Source organism: Lonchura striata, chromosome 34 (assembly GCF_050655825.1).
Source record: "Lonchura striata isolate lonStrDom1 chromosome 34, ASM5065582v1, whole genome shotgun sequence".
NCBI lineage: Eukaryota > Metazoa > Chordata > Aves > Passeriformes > Estrildidae > Lonchura > Lonchura striata.
The window spans coordinates 4,844,660-4,867,101 of NC_140736.1; the positions used below are offsets into that span (position 1 = coordinate 4,844,660).

The 22,442-nt window shown below is 59.3% G+C and overlaps 1 protein-coding gene across 1 annotated transcript; it reads right to left on the bottom strand.

The window, feature by feature from the left end:
- Nucleotides 1-752: 752 nt before the first annotated feature.
- On the bottom strand, nucleotides 753-21,889 carry HIF3A (hypoxia inducible factor 3 subunit alpha). The gene is made up of 9 exons (XM_085564716.1): nucleotides 21,357-21,889; nucleotides 17,443-17,579; nucleotides 14,666-14,750; nucleotides 13,182-13,291; nucleotides 9,080-9,264; nucleotides 7,694-7,800; nucleotides 4,191-4,335; nucleotides 2,216-2,319; nucleotides 753-1,024 (listed from the first exon to the last, which is right to left on the bottom strand). Exons 1-9 carry the CDS (start codon nucleotides 21,673-21,675, stop codon nucleotides 765-767), a joined length of 1,452 nt encoding a protein of 483 aa, XP_085420842.1. The 5' UTR covers nucleotides 21,676-21,889; the 3' UTR covers nucleotides 753-764.
- Nucleotides 21,890-22,442: the final 553 nt, after the last annotated feature.

A 22,442-nucleotide genomic window follows, 5' to 3' on the forward strand; every position in this document is an offset into this window, starting at 1 on the left:
GGGGCTGGGGGGGCACAGCCACGGACCCCCAAAAACCCCCAAAGACCCCAAAACCCCCAGAGCCCCCCAAACCCCAAAACACCATAGAACCCCCCAAAAACACCCCAAAACCCCTCCAGACCCCATAGACCCCCCCCTAAAACAACCCCCAAACCCCCCAGGACCCCCCCAAAACCCCCCAGACCCCCCAAAACCCCCCCAAACCACCTCCAAAATCCCTTAACCCCCCCCAAAAAACCTTAAAACCACCACAGACCCCCAAAGACCCCCCCCAAACAATCCCAAAACCCCCCAGGACCCCCCAAAAGCCCCCCAGACCCCCCAAAAACCTCCAGACCACAAAATCCCCCCAAAAAACCCAAAACCCACCAGACCCCAAAGACCCCCCCAAACAACCCCAAAACCCCCCCAAAAAAACCCCAAAAAACCCCCAGACCACAAACTCCCGCTCAAAAAACTCCAACCCCCCCAAAAAAACCCCAAAACCACCAAAGACCCCCCCAAAAAAACCCAAGGCCCCCCCCCAGGACCCCCCAAATCCCCTCCAGACCCCCCAAAATCCCCCCAAACCACCTCCAAAATCCCATAACCCCCCCAAAAAAACATTAAAAAACCCCCAAAACCACCAAAGCCCCCTCTCCAAAACAATCCCAAAACTCCCCAGGACCCCCCAAAACCCCCCCAGGAAACCCCAAAACCCCCCAGACCCCCCAAACCCCCCCCAAAACCACCTCCAAAATGCCACAAAACCCCCTAAAAAAACCCTAAAAAACCCCCAAAACCACCCAAGACCCCCCGAAAAATCCCCGAAATTTGGACCGGGACCCCCCCCCACTCACCGGGGAGGGGCTGGGGGGGCGCCGGGGGGTCGCGGGGGGCGCCGGGGGGGGGTCGAAGATGGGGGCGAGGAGCCGGACGAGCTCGGGGGAGCAGAAGCGGCGGGGGTCCCGCTGCAGCGCCGCCTCGGGCACGTGGGCCGGGCGCACGAAGGCCAGGACCCCCGGGACCCCCGGGACCCCCAAACCTGGGGGCACAAATAGGGTGAGACCCCCCAAAAAATCCCAAATCCAACCCAGGACCCCCGGGACCCCCAGGACCCCCAAACCTGGGGGGCACAGGAAGGTGAGACCCCCCCAAAAAACCCAAATCCACCCCAGGACCCCCGGGACCCCCAAACCTGGGGGGCACAAACAGGGTGAGACCCCCCCAAAAAATCCAAATCCAACCCAGGACCCCCGGGACCCCCAAACCTGGGGGGCACAGGAAGGTGAGACCCCCCCAAAAAATCACAAATCCACCCCAGGACCCCCGGGACCCCCGGGACCCCCAAACCTGGGGGGTACAGGAGGGTGAGACCCCCCCCAAAAATCCCAAATCCACCCCAGGACCCCCGGGACCCCCAAACCTGGGGGGTACAGGAAGGTGAGACTCCCCCAAAAAATCCCAGAAATCATCCCAGGACCCCCAAAATCCGCCTCCCCAGTCCCACCCAGTCCCACCCAGTTCCCTCCCAGTCCCTCCCAGTCCCTCCCAGTCCTTCCCAGTCCCCCCAGTCTCTCCCAGTTCCTCCCAGTTCCCTCCCAGTCCCTCCCAGTATATCCCAGTATATCCCAGTTCCCTCCCAGTCCCTCCCAGTATATCCCAATTCCCTCCCAGTCCCTCCCAGTCCCCCCAAGTTCCCTCCCAGTTCTCTCCCAGTCCCTCCCAGTTCCCTCCCAGTCCCTCCCAATCCCTCCCAGTCCCTCCCAGTCCTTCCCAGTCCCCCCAGTCTCTCCCAGTTCCTCCCAGTCCCTCCCAGTATAACCCAGTTCCCTCCCAGTCCCTCCCAGTATATCCCAGTTCCCTCCCAATCCCAATCCCTCCCAGTCCCCCCCAGTTCCTCCCAGTCCCTCCCAGTATATCCCAGTATATCCCAGTTCCCTCCCAGTCCCTCCCAGTATATCCCAGTATATCCCAGTTCCCTCCCAGTCCCTCCCAGTCCATCCCAGTATATCCCAGTCCCTCCCAATTCCCTCCCAGTCCCTCCCAGTATATCCCAGTATATCCCAGTTCCCTCCCAGTCCCTCCCAGTCCATCCCAGTATATCCCAGTCCCTCCCAATTCCCTCCCAGTATATCCCAGTCCCTCCCAATTCCCTCCCAGTATATCCCAGTCCCTCCCAGTCCCTCCCAGTTCCTCCCAGTTTGCTCCGCACCGAGGCTCAGGTCGATGAGGGTGTCCGGGGGCTCGGGGGCGGGGGCCGGGGGTCGGCGCCCCCTCCCCAAATCGCGGCGCTGGGTCTGCTCCAGGGACAGCACCAGCCCGCGCTGCTCCACGCGGCTGCGGGGGCGTCAGCGGGACCACCCCCCAAAAAAGGGTTGGGGACCCCCACCCCAAAAAAGGGTTCAGGGGGACCCCACCCCAAAAAGGGTTGGGGACCCCCACCCCAAAAAAGGGTTCAGGGGGACCCCACCCCAAAAAGGGTTGGGGACCCCCACCCCAAAAAAGGGTTCAGTGGGACCACCCCCATAAAGGGTTGGGGACCCCACCCCAAAAAAGGGTTTAGGGGACACCACCCCCATAAAGGGTTGGGGACCCCACCCCAAAAAGGGATTGGGACCCCACCCCCCAAAAAAGGGTTTAGGGGACACCACCCCCATAAAGGGTTGGGGACCCCACCCCAAAAAGGGATTGGGACCCCACCCCCCATAAAGGGTTTGGGGACCCCACCCCAAAAAAGGGTTGGGGACCCCCACCCCAAAAAAGGGTTTGGGGGGCCCCACCCCAAAAAAGGGTTCAGGGGGACCCCACCCCTCAAATAGGGGTCAGGGACCCCACCCCAAAAAAGGGGTTGGGGACCCCCACCCCAAAAAGGGTTGGGGACCCCCACCCCAAAAAAGGTTTGGGGGATCCCACCCCAAAAAAGGTTGGGGACCCCCACCCCAAAAAGGGTTTGGGGACCCCACCCCAAAAAGGGTTGGGGACCCCCACCCCAAAAAGGGTTCGGGGACCCCACCCCAAAAAAGGGGTTGGGGACCCCCACCCCAAAAAGGGGTTGGGGACCCCCACCCCAAAAAAGGGTTTGGACACCCAACCCCAAAAAAGGGATTGCGGACCCCCACCCAAAAAGGGTTTGCAGGGGTCACAAAGAGGGGTTTGGGGTCCCCACACCCCCCTATAAAGGGGGTTGGGAGGGGCCGCGTGGGATTTTGGGGGTCCCCAACCCCGCAAAGAGGGGTTTGAGGGTTGTCACCCCCCAGTGTCCCCAATGTCCCCAATGTCCCCGATGTCCCCAATGTCCCCAGTGTCCCCAGTGTCCCCAATGTCCCCAGTGTCCCCAGTGTCCCCAGTGTCCCCAGTGTCCCCGTGCCCACCTGAGCACGAAGTGCAGGCACACGATGCCCTCGGGCGCTGTGTCCCCAATGTCCCCAATCCCCCCATGTCCCCAATGTCCGCAGTGTCCCCAATGTCCCCAGTGATGTCCCCAATGTCCTCAGTGTCCCCAGTGTCCCCAATGTCCCCAATCCCCCCATGTCCCCAATGTCCCCAATGTCCCCAGTGTCCCCAATCCCCCCATGTCCCCAATGTCCCCAGTGTCCCCAGTGTCCCCAATGTCCCCAGTGTCCCCAGTGTCCCCATGTCCCCAATGTCCCAAATGTCCCCAATGTCCCCAAATGTCCCCAATCCCCCAATGTCCCCGATGTCCCCAAATGTCCCCCATGTTCCCCATGTCCCCGATGTTCCCCAATGTCCCCAGTGTCCCCAGTGTCCCCGTGCCCACCTGAGCACGAAGTGCAGGCACACGATGCCCTCGGGCGCTGTGTCCCCAATGTCCCCAATCCCCCCATGTCCCCAATGTCCCCAGTGATGTCCCCAATGTCCTCAGTGTCCCCAGTGTCCCCAGTGTCCCCAATGTCCCCAGTGTCCTCAGTGTCCCCAGTGTCCCCGTGCCCACCTGAGCACGAAGTACAGGCACACGATGCCCTCGGGCGCCGTGTGCCCAATGTCCCCAATGTCCCCAATGTCCCCAATGTCCCCAGTGTCCCCAATGTCCCCAATGTCCCCAATGTCCCCAGTGTCCCCAGTGTCCCCAGTGTCCCCAGTGTCCCCAATGTCCCCAATGTCCCCAGTGTCCCCAATGTCCCCAAACCCCGCAATGTCCCCAGTGTCCCCAATGTCCCCAGTGTCCCCAGTGATGTCCCCGTGCCCACCTGAGCACGAAGTGCAGGCACACGATGCCCTCGGGCGCCGCTCGCCCCCCGCCCATGACGGTGGCCTGGGTCTGTGCCCACAGGAAGCCGCCGCGCTTGGCCAGGAACCGGTACTGGCTGGTCACCGCCTGGCCCTTGCTCAGCACTGCGGGACACCGGGGACACCGGGGACACCGGGGACACCGGGGCGGTCACGGGAGCGGTCACCGGGGGCGTTTGGGGTGTCCCAGGGGGGGTTTGGGGTGTCTCAGAGGGGTTTTGGGGTGTCCCAGGTGGGGTTTGGGGTGTCCCAGAGGGGGTTTGGGGTGTCCCAGGGGGGTTTGGGGTGCCCCACAGTGGGTTTGGGGTGTCCCAGGGGGGGTTTGGGGTGCCCCAGAGTGGGTTTGGGGTGTCTCAGGGGGATTTCAGGTGTCCCAGAGGGGGCTTGGGGTGTCACAGTGGGGTTTTGGGGTGTCCCAGGGGGGGTTTGGGGTGTCCCAGGGGGGGTTTGGGCTGTCCCAGAGGGGGTTTGGGGTGTCCCAGGTGGGGCTTGGGGTGTCTCAGGGGGATTTCAGATGTCCCAGAGGCGGTTTGGGGTGTCACACGGGGGTTTTGGGGTGTCACAGTGGGGTTTGGGGTGTCCCAGGTGGGGTTTGGGGTGTCCCAGGTGGGGTTTGGGGTGTCTCAGGGGGATTTCAGGTGTCCCAGAGGGGGTTTGGGGTGTCACAGGGGGGTTTGGGGTGTCCCAGAGGGGGTTTGGGGTGGCGCCGAGGGGGTTTGGGGTGTCCCAGGTGGGGTTTGGGGTGTCTCAGGGGGGTTTGGGGTGTCCCAGGTGGGGTTTGGGGTGTCTCAGGGGGATTTCAGGTGTCCCAGAGGGGGTTTGGGGTGTCGCCGAGGGGGTTTGGGGTGTCCCAGGTGGGGTTTGGGGTGTCCCCGAGGGGATTTGGGGTGTCACAGGGGGGTTTTGGGGTGTCTCAGGGGGGTTTGGGGTGTCCCAGGTGGGGTTTGGGGTGTCTCAGGGGGATTTCAGGTGTCCCAGAGGGGGTTTGGGGTGTTACATGGGGGATTTGGGGTGTCCCAGGTGGGGTTTGGGGTGTCCCAGGTGGGGTTTGGGGTGTCTCAGGGGGATTTCAGGTGTCCCAGAGGGGGTTTGGGGTGTCCCAGAGGGGGTTTGGGGTGTCCCAGGTGGGGTTTGGGGTGTCCCCGAGGGGATTTGGGGTGTCCCAGGTGGGGTTTGGGGTGTCTCAGGGGGATTTCAGGTGTCCCAGAGGGGGTTTGGGGTGTTACAAGGGGGATTTGGGGTGTCCCAGGTGGGGTTTGGGGTGTCCCAGAGGGGGTTTGGGGTGTCCCAGGTGGGGTTTGGGGTGTCTCAGGGGGATTTCAGGTGTCCCAGGTGGGGTTTGGGGTGTCACAGGGGGGTTTGGGGTGTCCCAGAGGGGGTTTGGGGTGTCCCAGGTGGGGTTTGGGGTGTCTCAGGGGGATTTCAGGTGTCCCAGGTGGGGTTTGGGGTGTCACAGGGGGATTTCAGGTGTCCCAGAGGGGGTTTGGGGTGTCGCTGAGGGGGTTTGGGGTGTCCCAGGTGGGGTTTGGGGTGTCGCCGAGGGGATTTGGGGTGTCACAGGGGGGTTTTGGGGTGTCTCAGGGGGGTTTGGGGTGTCCCAGGTGGGGTTTGGGGTGTCTCAGGGGGATTTCAGGTGTCCCAGAGGGGGTTTGGGATGTTACATGGGGGATTTGGGGTGTCCCAGGTGGGTTTGGGGTGTCCCAGAGGGGGTTTGGGGTGTCCCAGGTGGGGTTTGGGGTGTCTCAGGGGGATTTCAGATGTCCCAGAGGGGGTTTGGGGTGTCTCAGGGGGGTTTTGGGGTGTCAGAGTGGGGTTTGGGGTGTCCCCGAGGGGATTTGGGGTGTCACAGAAGGGTTTTGGTGTGTCTCAGGGGGATCTGGGGTGTCCCAGGTGGGGTTTGGGGTGCCCCCGAGGGGATATTGGGGTGTTCTGCGGGGATTTCAGGTGTCCCAGAGGGGGTTTGGGGTGTCGCCGAGGGGATTTGGGGTGTCACAGGGGGGTTTTGGGGTGTCTCAGGGGGGTTTGGGGTGTCCCAGAGGGGTTTTGGGGTGTCTCAGGGGGATTTCAGGTGTCCCAGAGGGGGGTTGGGGTGGTCAGTGGTGTCCTAGAGGGGATTTGGGGTGTCCAGGAGTGTCCCAGGTGAGATTTGGGGTGTCCAAGAGAGGATTTGGGGTGGTCAGTGGTGTCCCAGGTGGGATTTGGGGTGTCCCAGGAAGGATTTGGGGTGTCCCAGGTGGGGTTTGGAGTGTCCCAGTGGGGTTTTGGGGTGTCCCAGGGGGGTTTTGGGGTGTCCCCAAGAGGATTTGGGGTGGTCAGTGGTGTCCTAGAGGGGATTTGGGGTGTCCAGGAGTGTCCCAGGTGAGATTTGGGGTGTGCCAGGTGGGGTTTGCGGTGTCCCAAAAAGGATTTGGGGTGTCCCAGGTGGGGTTTGGGGGGACTCAGGGGGATTTGGGGTGTCACAGGGAGAATTTGGGGTGGTCATGGTGTCCTAGAGGGGATATTTTGGGTTTCCCATGGATATTTTGGGGTTCCCATGGAGATTTTGGGGTTCCCATGGAGTTTTTGGGTTTCCCATAGAAATTTTGGGTTTCCCATGGAGATTTTGGGGTTCCCATGGATATTTTGGGATTTCCCATGGAGATTTTGGGGTTCCCATGGAGATTTTGGGGTTCCCATAGATATTTTGGGTTTCCCATAGAAATTTTGGGGTTCCCATGGAGATTTTGGGGTTCCCATAGATATTTTGGGTTTCCCATAGAAATTTTGGGTTTCCCATGGAAATTTTGGGTTTCCCATAGAAATTTTGGGTTTCCCATAGAAATTTTGGGATTTCCCATGGATATTTTGGGTTTCCCATAGATATTTTGGGTTTCCCATGGAGATTTTGGGGTTCCCATGGAGATTTTGGGGTTCCCATGGAGATTTTGGGGTTTCCCATGGATATTTTGGGATTTCCCATGGATATTTTGGGATTTCCCATGGAGATTTTGGGGTTCCCATAGATATTTTGGGGTTCCCATGGAGATTTTGGGATTTCCCATGGAGATTTTGGGGTTCCCATGGATATGTTGGGGTTCCCCTGGGGGTTTTGGGTTTCCCATGGAGATTTTGGGGTTCCCATGGATATGTTGGGGTTCCCATGGATATTTTGGGATTTCCCATGGAGATTTTGGGGTTCCCATGGATATTTTGGGGTTCCCATGGAGATTTTGGGATTTCCCATGGATATTTTGGGTTTCCCATGGAGATTTTGGGGTTTTGGGGCAGATTTTGGGGTTCCCATGGATATTTTGAGTTTCCCATGGATATGTTGGGGTTCCCATGGAGATTTTGGGGTTTTTGGGCAGATTTTGGGTTTCCCATGGATATTTTGAGTTTCCCATGGATATGTTGGGGTTCCCATGGATATTTTGGGGTTCCCATGGAGATTTTGGGGTTCCCCTGGGGGTTTTGGGGTACTCACGGGTGTGCACGCTGCGGCTCAGGGTGTTGGAGTCGAGCGCGTGCACAAACTCGTAGAGGGAACAGCCCAGGAGCTCCTCGGGGTGGTACCCGGCCACCTCCCCGATCCTGCACCCCAAAAACACCCCAAAATCATCGGGGGGCACCCCAAAATCACCGGGGGGCACCCCAACATCGCTCCGACCCCGCACCCCAAAATCCTGGGGGAAAAACCGGCCACCTTCCCAATCCTGCACCCCAAAAACACCCCAAAATCACCGGGGACACCCCAAAATCACCGGGGGGCACCCCAGCATCGCTCCGACCCCGCACCCCAAAATCCTGGGGGAAAAACCAGCCACCTCCCCGATCCTGCACCCCAAAATCCCCGGGGAGTGCCAAGTTTTGGGGGATTTTGGGGGTTTTGGGGATTTTTGAGATTTTTGGGGTCTGGGGGTGCCGAGTTTTGGGGGATTTTTGGGGTTTGGGGGATTTTTGAGATTTTGGGGATTTTGGGGGTCTGGGGGTGCCGGGTTTTGGGAGATTTGGGGGGTCTGGGGGTGCCGAGTTTTGGGGGATTTTGGGGGTCTGGGGGTGCCGGGTTTTGGGGGATTTTTGGTAATTTTGGGTGCTATCTTTACAGGGTGTACCCCGGGGGATCCCGGGGGGTCCCGGGGGATCCCAGGAGGGTCCCGGGGTGGTACCGAGGGATCCCGGGGGGTCCCAGGAGGGTCCCGGGGGATCCCGGGAGATCCCGGGGTGGTACCGAGGGATCCCGGGGGGTCCTGGAAGGGCACTGGGGGGTCCCGGTGGGTCCCGGGGGGTCCCAGGGGGTCCCAGGAGGGTCCCGGGGGATCCCAGGGGGTCCCGGGGTGGTACCAAGGGATCCCGGGGGGTCCCAGGAGGGTCCCAGGGGGTCCCAGGAGGATCCCGGGGTGGTACCGGGGGATCCCGGGGGGGTCCTGGAAGGGCACTGGGGGGTACCGGCAGGTCCCGGGGTGGTACCGGGGGATCCCGGGGTGGTCCCGGCGGATCCCGGGGGATTCCGGGGTGGTCCCGAGGGATCCCGGGGGGTCCCAGGAGGGTCCCAGGGGATCCCGGGAGATCCCGGGGTGGTCCCGGGGGATCCCAGGGGGTCCCAGGAGGGTCCCGGGGGATCCCAGGGGGTCCCGGGGTGGTCCCGAGGGATCCCGGGGGGTCCCAGGAGGGTCCCAGGGGATCCCGGGAGATCCCGGGGTGGTACCGAGGGATCCCGGGGGGTCCTGGAAGGGCACTGGGGGGTCCCGGGGGATCCCGGGATGGCACCGGGGGATCCCGGGGGGGTCCTGGAACCCGCTGTGGTCCCGGGGGATCCCGGGGTGGCACCGGGGTGGTCGCGGGTGGGATTTTTGGGGGGTCCCCCGCCCACCTGTCGTCGCAGTAGGTGAACTTCATGTCCATGGAGTGGCGGGTGAGGACGGTGCCCGAGCCCAGCGGGGCCTCGATGGCGCCGGGGTGCGGGATGGCCTCGCAGATCAGCACCAGGCAGCGCAGGGGGGGGTCGCCGCCCCCCGCCCCCGCGTACGTCCGCATGTGCCCCGCGCAGTGCAGCACCTGGGGGGCGGCCGAAATCCCCCAAAATCAGCAGGGGAACCCGCGGGATTTACCCCAAAATATCCCTGAGGGCATGGGTTAACTGAAATCCCCCAAAATCCCCAGTGAAACTCGCAGGATTTACCCAAAATCAGCAGTGGAACCCGCGGGATTTACCCAAAATACCCAAAATCAGCAGTGGAACCCGCGGGATTTATCCCTAAATACACCTCAGGGCGTGGTTTAACTGAAATCCCCCAAAATCAGCAGGGGAACCCGCGGGATTTACCCCAAATATCCCAAATCAACAGTGGAACCCGCAGGATTTATCCCTAAATACCCCTGAGGGCATGGGTTAACTGAAATCCCCCAAAATCAGCAGTGGGACCTGCGGGATTTACCCCAAAATACCCAAAATCAGCAGTGGAACCCGCGGGATTTACCCCAAATATCCAAAATCAACAGTGGAACCCGCGGGATTTATCCCTAAATACCCCTGAGGGCATGGATTAACTGAAATCCCCCAAAATCAGCAGCGGAACCCGCGGGATTTACCCAAAATAAACCAAAATCAGCAGTGGAACCCGCGGGATTTACCCGAAAATCAGCAGTGGAACCCGCGGGATTTACCCCAAAATACCCAAAATCAGCAGGGGAACCCGCAGGATTTATCCCTAAATACCCCTGAGGGCGGGGGTTAACTGAAATCCCCCAAAATCAGCAGTGGACCCCGCGGGATTTACCCCAAAATACCCAAAATCAGCAGTGGAACCCGTGGGATTTATCCCTAAATACCCCTGAGGGCGGGGGTTAACCGAAATCCCCCAAAATCAGCAGTGGAACCCGCGGGATTTACCCCAAAATAAACCAAAATCAGCAGTGGAACCCGCGGGATTTACCCAAAATAAACCAAAATCCCCAGTGGAACCCGCGGGATTTACCCCAAAATACCCAAAATCCCCAGTGGAACCCGCGGGATTTACCCCAAATACCCCAAAATCAGCAGTGGAACCCGCGGGATTTACCCCAAATACCCCAAAAATCCCCAGTGAAACTCGCAGGATTTACCCAAAATCCCCCAAAATCAGCAGGGGAACCCGCGGGATTTACCCCAAAATACCCAAAATCAGCAGTGGAACCCGCGGGATTTACCCAAAATCCCCCAAAATCCCCAGTGGAACCCGCGGGATTTATCCCTAAATACCCCTGAGGGCGGGGGTTAACTGAAATCCCCCAAAATCAGCAGGGGAACCCACGGGATTTACCCCAAAATACCCAAAATCAGCAGTGGAACCCGCGGGATTTACCCCAAAATACCCCAAAATCAGCAGTGGAACCCGCAGGATTTACCCCAAAATACCCCTGAGGGCATGGATTAACTGAAATCCCCCAAAATCCCCAGTGAAACTCGCAGGATTTACCCAAAATCAGCAGCGGAACCCGCGGGATTTACCCAAAATCCCCCAAAATCAGCAGCGGAACCCGCGGGATTTACCCAAAATCCCCCAAAATCAGCAGCGGAACCCGCGGGATTTACCCCAGAATACCCAAAAATCAGCAGTGGAACCCGCGGGATTTACCCCAAATACCCCAAAATCCCCAGTGAAACTCGCAGGATTTACCCAAAATCCCCCAAAATCCCCAGTGAAACTCGCAGGATTTACCCAAAATCCCCCAAAATCCCCAGTGAAACTCGCAGGATTTACCCAAAATCCCCCAAAATCAGCAGCGGAACCCGCGGGATTTACCCCAAAATACCCAAAATCAGCAGTGGAACCCGCGGGATTTATCCCTAAATACCCCTGAGGGCGGGGGTTAACTGAAATCCCCCAAAATCCCCAGTGAAACTCGCAGGATTTACCCAAAATACCCAAAATCCCCAGTGGAACCCGCGGGATTTACCCAAAATACCCAAAATCAGCAGTGGAACCCGCGGGATTTACCCCAAAATATCCCCGGAATTCGGGATTTACTCCAAAACCCCCCAAAATCCTCTTTGAAATCCTCGGGATTTACCCCAAATTTCCCCGAAATTCCACATTGAAACTCTCCCCAAAATGTCCCTAAAATGTCCCCAAGATGTCCCCAAATCTCCCCAAAATGTCCCCAAAATGTTCCCATATCCCCCAAAATTCCCCTTCAATCTCCCCCATCCCCTCATGTCCCCACGTCCCCAAAATGTCCCAAAACGTCCCAAAATATCCCCAAAAAGTCCCCAAATGTCCCCAAAATCCCCCTAATGTCCCCAAAATGTCCCAAAATGTCCCCAAATGTCCCAAAATGTCCCAAAATGTCCCCCCAATGTCCACATATTCCCCTTAAGTCTCCCCATCCCCTCACATCCCCTTATCCCCAAATGTCCCCAAAATGTCCCAAAACGTCCCCAAAATCCCACAAAACGTCCCCAAATGTCCCAAAATGTGCCCAAGTCCCCCAAAATGTCCCCAAACGTCCCCAAAACATCCCCAAAACATCCCCAAAATGTCCCCAAAGTCCCCCAAAATGTCCCCAAATGTCCTAAAACATCCCCAAGACGTCCCCAAATGTCCCCACAACATCCCAAAAAACATCCCCAAAATATCCACAAAACGTCCCCAAAATGTCCCAAAATGTCCCCAAATGTCCCCAAAACGTCCCCAAATGTCCCCAAAACATCCCCAAAACATCCCCAAAATCCCCCCAAATCCCCCAAAATGTCCCCAAAATGTCCCAAAACATTACCAAAACATCCCCAAAATGTCCCAAAATGTCCCCAAAGTCCCCAAAATGTCCCAAAATGTCCCAAAATGTCCCCAAATGTCCAAAAATGTCCCCAAAATATCCCCAAACTGTCCCCAAATGTCCCCAAATGTCCCCAAACTGTCCCCAAATCCCTCAAAATCCCCCCAAATCCCCCAAAATGTCCCCAAATGTCCCCAAAATCCCACAAAACGTCCCCAAATGTCCCAAAATGTGCCCAAGTCCCCCAAAATGTCCCCAAACGTCCCCAAATGTCCCCAAAACATCCCAAAAACATCCCCAAAATATCCACAAAACGTCCCCAAAATGTCCCCAAAGTCCCCAAAATGTCCCCAAAATATCCCCAAACTGTCCCCAAATGTCCCCAAATGTCCCCAAACTGTCCCCAAATCCCCCAAAATCCCCCCAAATCCCCCAAAATGTCCCCAAATGTCCCCAAATGTCCCCAAAACGTCCCTAAAATGTCCCAAAATGTCCCCAAAGTCCCCAAAACGTCCCAAAATGTCCCCAAATGTCCCCAAAATATCCCCAAACTGTCCCCAAACGTCCCCCAAATCCCCCCAAACGTCCCCAAAATGTCCCCAAAATGTCCCCAAACTGTCCCCAAATCCCCCAAAATCCCTCAAAATCCCCCCAAATGTCCCCAAATGTCCCCAAAACATCCCCAAAACGTCCCCAAAATGTCCCAAAACATCCCCAAAATGTTCCCAAAATGTCCCCAACGTCCCCAAAATGTCCCAAAATGTCCCCAAAACATCTCCTAAACGTCCCCAAAATGTCCCCAAATGTCCCCAAAATGTCCCCAAACTGTCCCCAAATCCCCCAAAATCCCTCAAAATCCCCCCAAATGTCCCCAAAATGTCCCCAAAACATCCCCAAAACGTCCCCAAAATGTCCCAAAACATCCCCAAAATGTTCCCAAAATGTCCCAAACGTCCCCAAAATGTCCCAAAATGTCCCCAAAACATCTCCTAAACGTCCCCAAAATGTCCCCAAATGTCCCCAAAATGTCCCCAAAACATCCCCAAAACATCCCCAAAACATCCCCAAATCCCCCCAAAACATCCCCAAAATCCCCCCAAATCCCCCCAAAACATCCCCAAAACATCCCCAAAACATCCCCAAATCCCCCCAAACGTCCCCAAAATGTCCCAAATCCCCCCAAATCCCCCCAAATCCCCCCAAAATGTCCCCCCCACCTTCCAGGAGGCCGCTTTGAGGTTGAGGCAGCGCCCGCGGCCGCTCAGGGTGCTCTTCATGCGCAGCGAGAAGCTGCGGCCCGAGCGCTCCCCCCGCCGCCGGGGACCCCCTGCGGGCACCGAAATTGGGGAGGGGTCCCGGGGGTCCCGGGTGAATTTGGGGTGAATTTGTGGAGGGGTCCTGGCTGAATTTGGGGAGGGGTCCCGGGTGAATTTGGGGAGGGGTCTCGGGGATTTTTGGGGTGAATTTGGGGAGGGGTCCCGGGTGAATTTGGGGAGGGGTCTCGGGGATTTTTGGGGTGAATTTGGGGAGGGGTCCCAGGTGATATTCGGGTGAATTTGGGGAGGCGCCCTGGGTGAATCTGGGGAGAGGTCCCAGGGATTTTTGGGGTGAATTTGGGGTGAATTTGGGGAGGGGTCCCTGTGTGAATTTGGGGAGGGGTCCCGGGGATTTTTGGGGTGAATTTGGGGAGGCGTCCCGGGTGAATTTGGGGAGGGGACTCGGGGATTTTTGGGGTGAATTTGGGGAGGGGTCCCGGGTGAATTTGGGGAGGGGTCTCGGGGATTTTTGGGGTGAATTTGGGGAGGGGTCCCGTGTGAATTTGGGGTGAATTTGGGGAGGGGTCTCGGGTGAATTTGGGGAGGGTCCCGGGTGAATTTGGGGTGAATTTGGGGAGGGGTCCCGGGTGAATTTGGGGTGAATTTGGGGAGGGGTCTCGGGTGAATTTGGGGAGGGTCCCGGGGGTCCCGGGTGAATTTGGGGAGGGGTCCTGGATGAATTTGGGGAGGGGTTTTGGGGTGAATTTGGAGTGAATTTGGGGAGGGGTCCCGGGTGATATTCGGGTGAATTTGGGGAGGGGTCCCGCGTGAATTTGGGGTGAATTTGGGGAGGGGTTTCGGGGATTTTTGGGGTGAATTTGGGGAGGGGTTCCGGATGAATTTGGGGTGAATTTGGGGAGGGGTCCCGGATGAATTTGGGGAGGGGTTTCGGGGTGAATTTGGGGTGAATTTGGGGAGGGGTCCCGGGTGAATTTGGGGAGGGGTCTCGGGGATTTTTGGGGTGAATTTGGGGAGGGTCCCGTGTGAATTTGGGGAGGGGTCCCGGGTGAATTTGGGGTGAATTTGGGGAGGCATCCCGGGTGAATTTGGGGAGGGATTTTGGGGATTTTTGGGGTGAATTTGGGGAGGGGTCCCGGGTGAATTTGGGGTGAATTTGGGGAGGGGTCCCGGGTGAATTTGGGGAGGGGTCCCGTGTGAATTTGGGGAGGGATCTCGGGGTGAATTTGGGGAGAGGTCCCGGGTGAATTTGGGGAGGGGTTTCGGGGTGAATTTGGGGTGAATTTGGGGAGGGATCTTGGGGTGAATTTGGGGAGAGGTCCCGGGTGAATTTGGGGAGGGGTCCCGGGTGAATTTGGGGAGGGGTCTCGGGGATTTTTGGGGTGAATTTGGGGAGGGTCCCGGGTGAATTTGGGGAGGGGTCTCACCCTGCCGCGGGCCCAGCACGTCCTGCAGCTCCTCGTGGTCGCAGGGGTGCACAAAGTCGAAGACGCTGTGCCCGATCAGCTCCAGCTGGGGGGCGGGGGACATTGGGGACCCCCCAAAATTTGGGGACCCCCCCCCAAATTTCCGGACCCCCCAAATTTGGGAAAACCCCCCCCAAAGTCTGGGGACCCTCCTCCAAAATTTGGGGACCCCCCCTGCAAAATCTGGGGACCCCCCCATGCAAAATTTGGGAAACCCCCCTCCAAAATTTGGGAAACCCCCCCCCAAAATTTGGGAACCCCCCCCCAAAATTTGGGAACCCCCCCTCCAAAATTTGGGAACGCCCCGCTGCAAAATTTGGGAACGCCCCCCTGCAAAATTTGGGAACCCCCCCCAAAATTTGGGGACCCCCCTCCAAAATTTGCGATCTCCCCCCCCATAATTTGGGGACCCCCCCCTTGCAAAATTTGGGAACCCCCCCTCCAAAATTTGGGAACCCCCCCCATGCAAAATTTGGGAAACCCCCCTCCAAAATTTGGGAACGCCCCCCATGCAAAATTTGGGAAACCCCCCTCCAAAATTTGGGAAACCCCCCTCTAAAATTTGGGAAACCCCCCTCCAAAATTTGGGAACGCCCCCCTGCAAAATTTGGGAAACCCCCCCAAAATCTGGGAACCCCCCCCCCCAAAATTTGGGAACGCCCCGCTGCAAAATTTGGGAACCCCCCCAAAATTTGGAAACCCCCCCTCCAAAATTTGGGAACGCCCCCCTGCAAAATTTGGGAAACACCCCCAAAATTTGGAAACCCCCCCTCCAAAATTTGGAAACCCCCCTGCAAAATTTGGGAATGCCCCCCTGCAAAATTTGGAAACCCCCCTCCAAAATTTGGGAACGCCCCCCTGCAAAATTTGGGGACCCCCCCCTCCAAAATTTGGAAACCCCCCCCCAAAATTTGGGGACCCCCCCTCCAAAATTTACGATCTTCCCCCCCAAAATTTGGGAACCCCCCCCAAAATTTGGGACCCCCCCTGCAAAATTTGGGGCAGATTTTTGGGATCCCCCCGGCAGATTTTGGGGCCCTCTCCAGTCACATTTTGGGGTCCCCCCTGTCAGATTTTTGGGGTCCCCCCAGTCAGATTTTGGGGTTCCCCCTCTCAGATTTTGGGGACCCTCCCTGGTAAATTTTGGGACCCCCCGGCAGATTTTGGGCCCCCCCCGGCAGATTTTGGGGTCCCCCCCGGCAGATTTTGGGGTCCCCCCCAGTCAGATTTTGGGGTTCCTCCCGCCAGATTTTGGGGTTCCTCTCGGCAGATTTTGGGATCCCCCCAGTCAGATTTTGGGGTTCCCACGAGCAAATTTGGGGGTCCTCTCGACAGATTTTGGGGTCCCCCCTGTCAGATTTTTGGGGTTCCCCCCGGCAGATTTTGGGGTCCCCCCCGGCAGATTTTGGGGTCCCCCCCTGCCAGATTTTGGGGTCCCCCCCAGTCAGATTTTGGGGTTCCTCCCGCCAGATTTTGGGGTTCCTCTCGGCAGATTTTGGGATCCCCCCAGTCAGATTTTGGGGTTCCCACGAGCAAATTTGGGGGTCCTCTCGACAGATTTTGGGGTCCCCCCTGTCAGATTTTTGGGGTCCCCCAGTCAGATTTTGGGGTCCCCCAGTCAGATTTTGGGGTCCCACCCGGCAGATTTTGGGGTCCCCCCGGGCAGATTTTTGGGATCCCCCCTGTCAGATTTTGGGGTCCCTCCCGGCAGATTTTGGGGTCCCCCCGGGCAGATTTTTGGGGTCCCCCCTGTCAGATTTTGGGGGTTCCCCCCGGCAGATTTTGGGGTCCCTCCCGGTAGATTTTTGAGATCCCCCCGGCAGATTTTGGGGTCTCCCCTGTCAGATTTTTGGGGTCCCTCCCGGTAGATTTTTGGGGTCCCCCCTGTCAGATTTTTGGGGTCCCCCCTGTCAGATTTTGGGGTTCCCACGATCAAATTTTGGGGTCCCCCCCGGGCAGATTTTGTCCCATTCTTGAGCGATTTCGGGGCCGTTCCGAAGCGATTTTTCTGAGTCTCCCTCGCCAGATTTTGGGATCCCCCCGGCAGATTTTGGGGTCCCCCCTGTCAGATTTTTGGGGTCCCTCCCGGCAGATTTTTGGGGTCCCCCCGGCGGATTTTGGTGTCCCCCCCTGACAAATTTTGGGGTCCTCCCCGGGCAGATTTTGTCCCATTCTTGAGCGATTTCGGGGCCGTTCCAAAGCGATTTTTCCGAGTCTCCCTCGCCAGATTTTAGGGTCCCTCCCGGCAGATTTTGGGGTCCCTCCCAGTAGATTTTGGGGTCCCCCCTGTCAGATTTTTGGGGTCCCCCCTGGCAGATTTTGGGGTTCCCACGATCACATTTTGGGGTCCTCCCCGGGCAAATTTTGTCCCATTCTTGAGCGATTTTGGGGCCGTTCCGAAGCGATTTTTCCGAGTCTCCCCTGCCAGATTTTGGGGTCCCCCCTGTCATATTTTGGGGTCCCCCCCAGTCAGATTTCGGGGCCCCTCCCGGCAGATTTTGGGGTCCCTCCCGGTAGATTTTTGGGGTTCCCCCCGTCAGATTTTGGTGTCCCCCCCTGACAAATTTTGGGGTCCCCCCGGGCAGATTTTGTCCCATTCTTGAGCGATTTTGGGGCCGTTCCGAAGCGATTTTTCCAAGTCTCCCCTGCCAGATTTTAGGCTCCCTCCCGGCAGATTTTGGGGTCCCTCCCGGCAGATTTTTGGGGTCCCCCCGGCGGATTTTGGGGTCCCCCCGCACCTGGCTGAGCCCCAGCAGGCGGCTGACGTTCTCGGACAGGTAAATCATGTCCCCGCCCTCGCTCAGCACCATCACGAAGCCGCTCAGCGCCTGCAGGTAGCAGCCGTCCACCGCCTCGGCCGCCGCCGCCCACGCGCCTGGGGGGGCCCGGGGGGCGTCAGGGGGTCCCCGAAAATATCGGGGGATCGGGGGTCCCCCAAAAGTTCGGGGGAGTTGGGAGGGTGAGGGTAGAACCCACCCCCCTCCTCCTTGGGTGGGATCATCCGGGCACTTGGGGAGGGTCTCAGGGGGGTTTTGGGGTGTCTGGGGGGTTTTTTGGGGGGTCTGAGGAGGGTTTTGGGGGTGTCAGGGGGTCCCCGAAAATATCGGGGGGTCGGGGGTCCCCCAAAAGTTCGGGGCAGTTGGGGGGCTGAGGGTAGAACCCACTCCCCCCTCCTTGGGTGGGATCATCCGGGCACTTGGGGAGGGTCTCAGGGGGGTTTTGGGGTGTCTGGGGGTTTTTTTGGGGGGTCTGGGGGGTCTGAGGAGGGTTTTGGGGGTGTCAGGGGGTCCCCGAAAATATCGGGGGGTCGGGGGTCCCCCAAAAGTTCGGGAGAGTTGGGAGGGTGAGGGTAGAACCCACCCCCGTCCTTTGGGTGTGGCTGTTCAGGCAGTTTTGGGGGGTCTCGGGGGGTTTTGGGGTGTCTCGGGGGGCTGAGGAAGGGTCTGAGGGGGGGTCTGGGGGCGTCAGGGGGTCCCCGAAAATATCGGGGGGTCGGGGGTCCCCCAAAAGTTCGGGGGAGCTGGGGGGCTGAGGGTAAGACCCACCCCCGTCCTTTGGGTGTGGCTGTTCAGGCAGTTTTGGGGGGGTTTTGGGGTGTCTCGGGGGGTTTTGGGGTGTCTCGGGGGGCTGAGGAGGGGTCTGAGGGGGGGTCTGGGGGTGTCAGGGGGTCCCCGAAAATATCGGGGGGTCGGGGGTCCCCCAAAAGTTCGGGGGAGTTGGGGGGGTGAGGGTAGGACCCACCCCCCTCCTTTGGGTGTGGCTGTTCAGGCATTTGGGGAGGGTCTTGGGGGTCCCGGGGGGTTTGGGGGTCCCGATGGGGGTCCCGATGGGGATTTGGGTGGGTCCCGGTAAGGATTTGGGGTCCCGGGTGGGTTTTGGGGGTCCCGGGATCCCGATGAGGATTTGGGGGGGTCCCGGTAAGGATTTGGGGTCCCGGGTGGGTTTGGGGGTCCCGATGGATTTGGGGTTCCCGGGTGGGTTTTGGGGGTCCCGATGGGGATTTGGGGGGGTCCCGGTAAGGATTTGGGGTCCCGGGTGGGTTTGGGGGTCCCGATGGGGGTCCCGATGGGGATTTGGGGGGGTCCCGGTAAGGATTTGGGGTCCCGGGTGGGTTTTGGGGGTCCCGGGGTCCCGATGGGGATTTGTTGGGGGGGTCCCGGTAAGGATTTGGGGTCCCCGGTGGGTTTTCGTGTCCCGGGGTGTTTTGTGGGGGTTCCCGATGGATTTTGGGGTCCTGGGGTGTTTTGGGGGGGTTCCCCGATGGATTTTGGGGTCCCGGGTGTTTTGGGGGGCTTCCGGATGGATTTTGGGGTCCGGGGGAGGATTTGGGGGGTCCCTGACCCGCGGGGACGCGCAGGGAGCTGATGGTCAGGCACAGGACGGACGCTTTGTCCAGGTGGGTTTGGGGGGGGATTCCCGGTAAGGATTTGGGGTCCTGGGTGGGTTTTGGGGTTCAGGGTGGGTTTTGGGGTTCCCCATGAATTTGGGGGTCCCGAGGAGGATTTGGGGGTCCCGAGGAGGATTTGGGGGGTCCCTGACCCGCGGGGACGTGCAGGGAGCTGATGGTCAGGCACAGGACGGACGCTTTGTCCAGGTGGGTTTGGGGGTCCCGATAGGAGTTTGGGGGGGGATTCCCGGTAAGGATTTGGGGTCCTGGGTGGGTTTTGGGGTTCCGGGTGGGTTTTTGGGGTGTCGGGGGGTTTCGGGGGGTCCCTGACCCGCGGCCAGCAGGCGCTGCACACGCAGGTAGCTGATGGTCAGCCGCATGATGGACGCTTTGTCCAGGTGGGCTTGGGGGGGATTCCCTGTAAGGTTTTGGGGTCCTGGGTTTGTTTTGGGGTTCCGGGTGGGTTTTGGGGTTCCGGGTGGGTTTTGGGGTTCCCCATGAATTTGGGGGTCCCGAGGAGGATTTGGGGGTCCGGGGGAGGATTTGGGGGGTCCCTGACCCGCAGGGACGCGCAGGGAGCTGACGGTCAGCCGCATGATGGACGCTTTGTCCAGGTGGGTTTGGGGGGGGATTCCCGGTAAGGATTTGGGGTCCTGGGTGGGTTTTGGGGTTCCGGGTGGGTTTTTGGGGTGTCGGGGGGTTTCGGGGGGTCCCTGACCCGCGGCCAGCAGGCGCTGCACACGCAGGTAGCTGATGGTCAGCCGCAGGATGGACGCTTTGTCCAGGTGGGTTTGGGGGGGGATTCCCGGTAAGGATTTGGGGTCCCGGGTGGGTTTTGGGGTTCCGGGTGGGTTTTGGGGTTCCCCATGAATTTTGGGGTCCCGAGGAGGATTTGGGGGTCCCTGGGAGGTTTTGGGGGAGTCCCTGACTGGCGGGGACATGCAGGGATTTAATGGTCAGCCGCATGATGGACACTTTGTCCAGGTGGGTTTGGGGGGGATTCCCTGAAAGGTTTTGGGGTTCCGGGTGGGTTTTGGGGTTCCCCATGAATTTGGGGGTCCCGAGGAGGATTTGGGGGGTCCCTGACCCGCGGCCAGCAGGCGCTGCACGCGCAGGGAGCTGATGGTCAGGCACAGGACGGACGCTTTGTCCAGGTGGGTTTGGGGGGGATTCCCGGTAAGGATTTGGGGTCCCGGGTGGGTTTTGGGGTTCAGGGTGGGTTTTGGGGTTCCCCATGAATTTGGGGGTCCCGAGGAGGATTTGGGGGTCCCGAGGAGGATTTGGGGGGTCCCTGACCCGCGGCCAGCAGGCGCTGCACGCGCAGGGAGCTGATGGTCAGGCACAGGACGGACACTTTGTCCAGGTGGGTTTGGGGGTCCCGATGGGAGTTTGTTGGGGGGGTCCCTGTAAGGATTTGGGGTCCTGGGTGGGTTTTGGGGTTCAGGGTGGGTTTTGGGGTTCCCCATGAATTTGGGGGTCCCATCGAGGATTTGGGGGTCCCGGGGAGGTTTTGGGGGAGTCCCTGACTGGCGGGGACATGCAGGGATTTAATGGTCAGCCGCATGATGGACGCTTTGTCCAGGTGGGTTTGGGGGGGATTCCCGGTAAGGATTTGGGGTCCCGGGTGGGTTTTGGGGTTCCCCATGAATTTGGCGGTCCCGAGGAGGATTTGGGGGTCCCGAGGAGGATTTGGGGGATCCCTGACCCGCGGCCAGCAGGCGCTGCACGCGCAGGGAGCTGATGGTCAGGCACAGGACGGACGCTTTGTCCAGGTGGGTTTGGGGGGGGATTCCCGGTAAGGATTTGGGGTCCTGGGTGTGTTTTGGGGTTCAGGGTGGGTTTTGGGGTTCCCCATGAATTTGGGGGTCCCGAGGAGGATTTGGGGGTCCCGGGGAGGTTTTGGGGGAGTCCCTGACTGGCAGGGACATGCAGGGATTTAATGGTCAAGCGCAGGATGGACACTTTGTCCAGGTGGGTTTGGGGGGGATTCCCTGTTAGGTTTTGGGGTTCCAGGTGGGTTTTGGGGTTCCCCATGAATTTGGGGGTCCCGAGGAGGATTTGGGGGTCCCGAGGAGGATTTGGGGGGTCCCTGACCCGCGGCCAGCAGGCGCTGCACGCGCAGGGACCTGATGGTCAGGCACAGGACGGACGCTTTGTCCAGGTGGGTTTGGGGGGGGATTCCCGGTAAGGATTTGGGGTCCCGGGTTTGTTTTGGGGTTCCGGGTGGGTTTTTGGGGTGTCGGGGGGTTTCGGGGGGTCCCTGACCCGCGGCCAGCAGGCGCTGCACGCGCAGGTAGCTGATGGTCAGCCGCATGATGGACGCTTTGTCCAGGTGGGCGCTGACCCCGCGGGCGAAGGGCAGCGCCAGCGCCAGCTGCCCGAAGACCTCGGCCTCGCGGCTGCGCCGGCACCGCGCCGCGTCCCGGGAGCGCTCCCGGCGGCCCTCGGGGGTCGGCCTGGGGGGACCCCAAAAAATGAGACCCCAAAAAAGCCAAAAATCCCCCAAACTGAACCCCCAGAACCTCCTCTGTCCCAAAAACCCTGCACTGTATCCCAAAAACTGCCCTGGATTCCCCCAAAACATCCCCCAGTGAACCCCAGGAGCGCTCCCGGCGGCCCTCGGGGGTCGGCCTGGGGGGACCCCAAAAATCAGACCCCAAAAACCCCAAAATCCCCCAAACTGAACCCCCAGAACCTCCTCTGTCCCAAAAACCCTGCGCTGTATCCCAAAAACTGCCCTGGATGCCCCCAAAACATCCACCAGTGAACCCCAAGAATGATCCCGGTGGCCCTCGGGGGTCGGCCTGGGGGGACCCCAAAAATAAGACCCCAAAAAACCCAAAATATGAACCCCAAAATCCTCCTCTGTCCCAAAATCCCCAAATTGTATCCCAAAAACTGCCCTGGATTCCCCCAGAACATCCCCCAGTGAACCCCGGGAACGCTCCCGGTGGCGCTCGGGGGTCGGCCTGGGGGGACCCCAAAAATCAGACCCCAAAAAACCCCAAAAAATGAACCCCCAAACCCCAAACTGAACTCCCAAACCCCTCCAAAATCCCCCAATGCCCCCCACATCCCACATTCCCACATTCCCACGCGTTCCCACCATCCCATATTCCCATTTTCCCACATTTTTTGCCCACTTTATCCCATTTTTTGCCCACTTTATCCCATTTTTCTCCCATTTCCCCCATTCTTCCATGGTTTTCCCCCATTTTCCCCCTGATTTTTCCATTTTTTTTCCCCATTTTTTCCCCAATTTTCCACAGTTTCTCCCCATTTCTCCAGAATTTCCCCATGAATTTCCACATCTTCCCATTCCCATTCTCGCATTCCCACCACCCCATATCC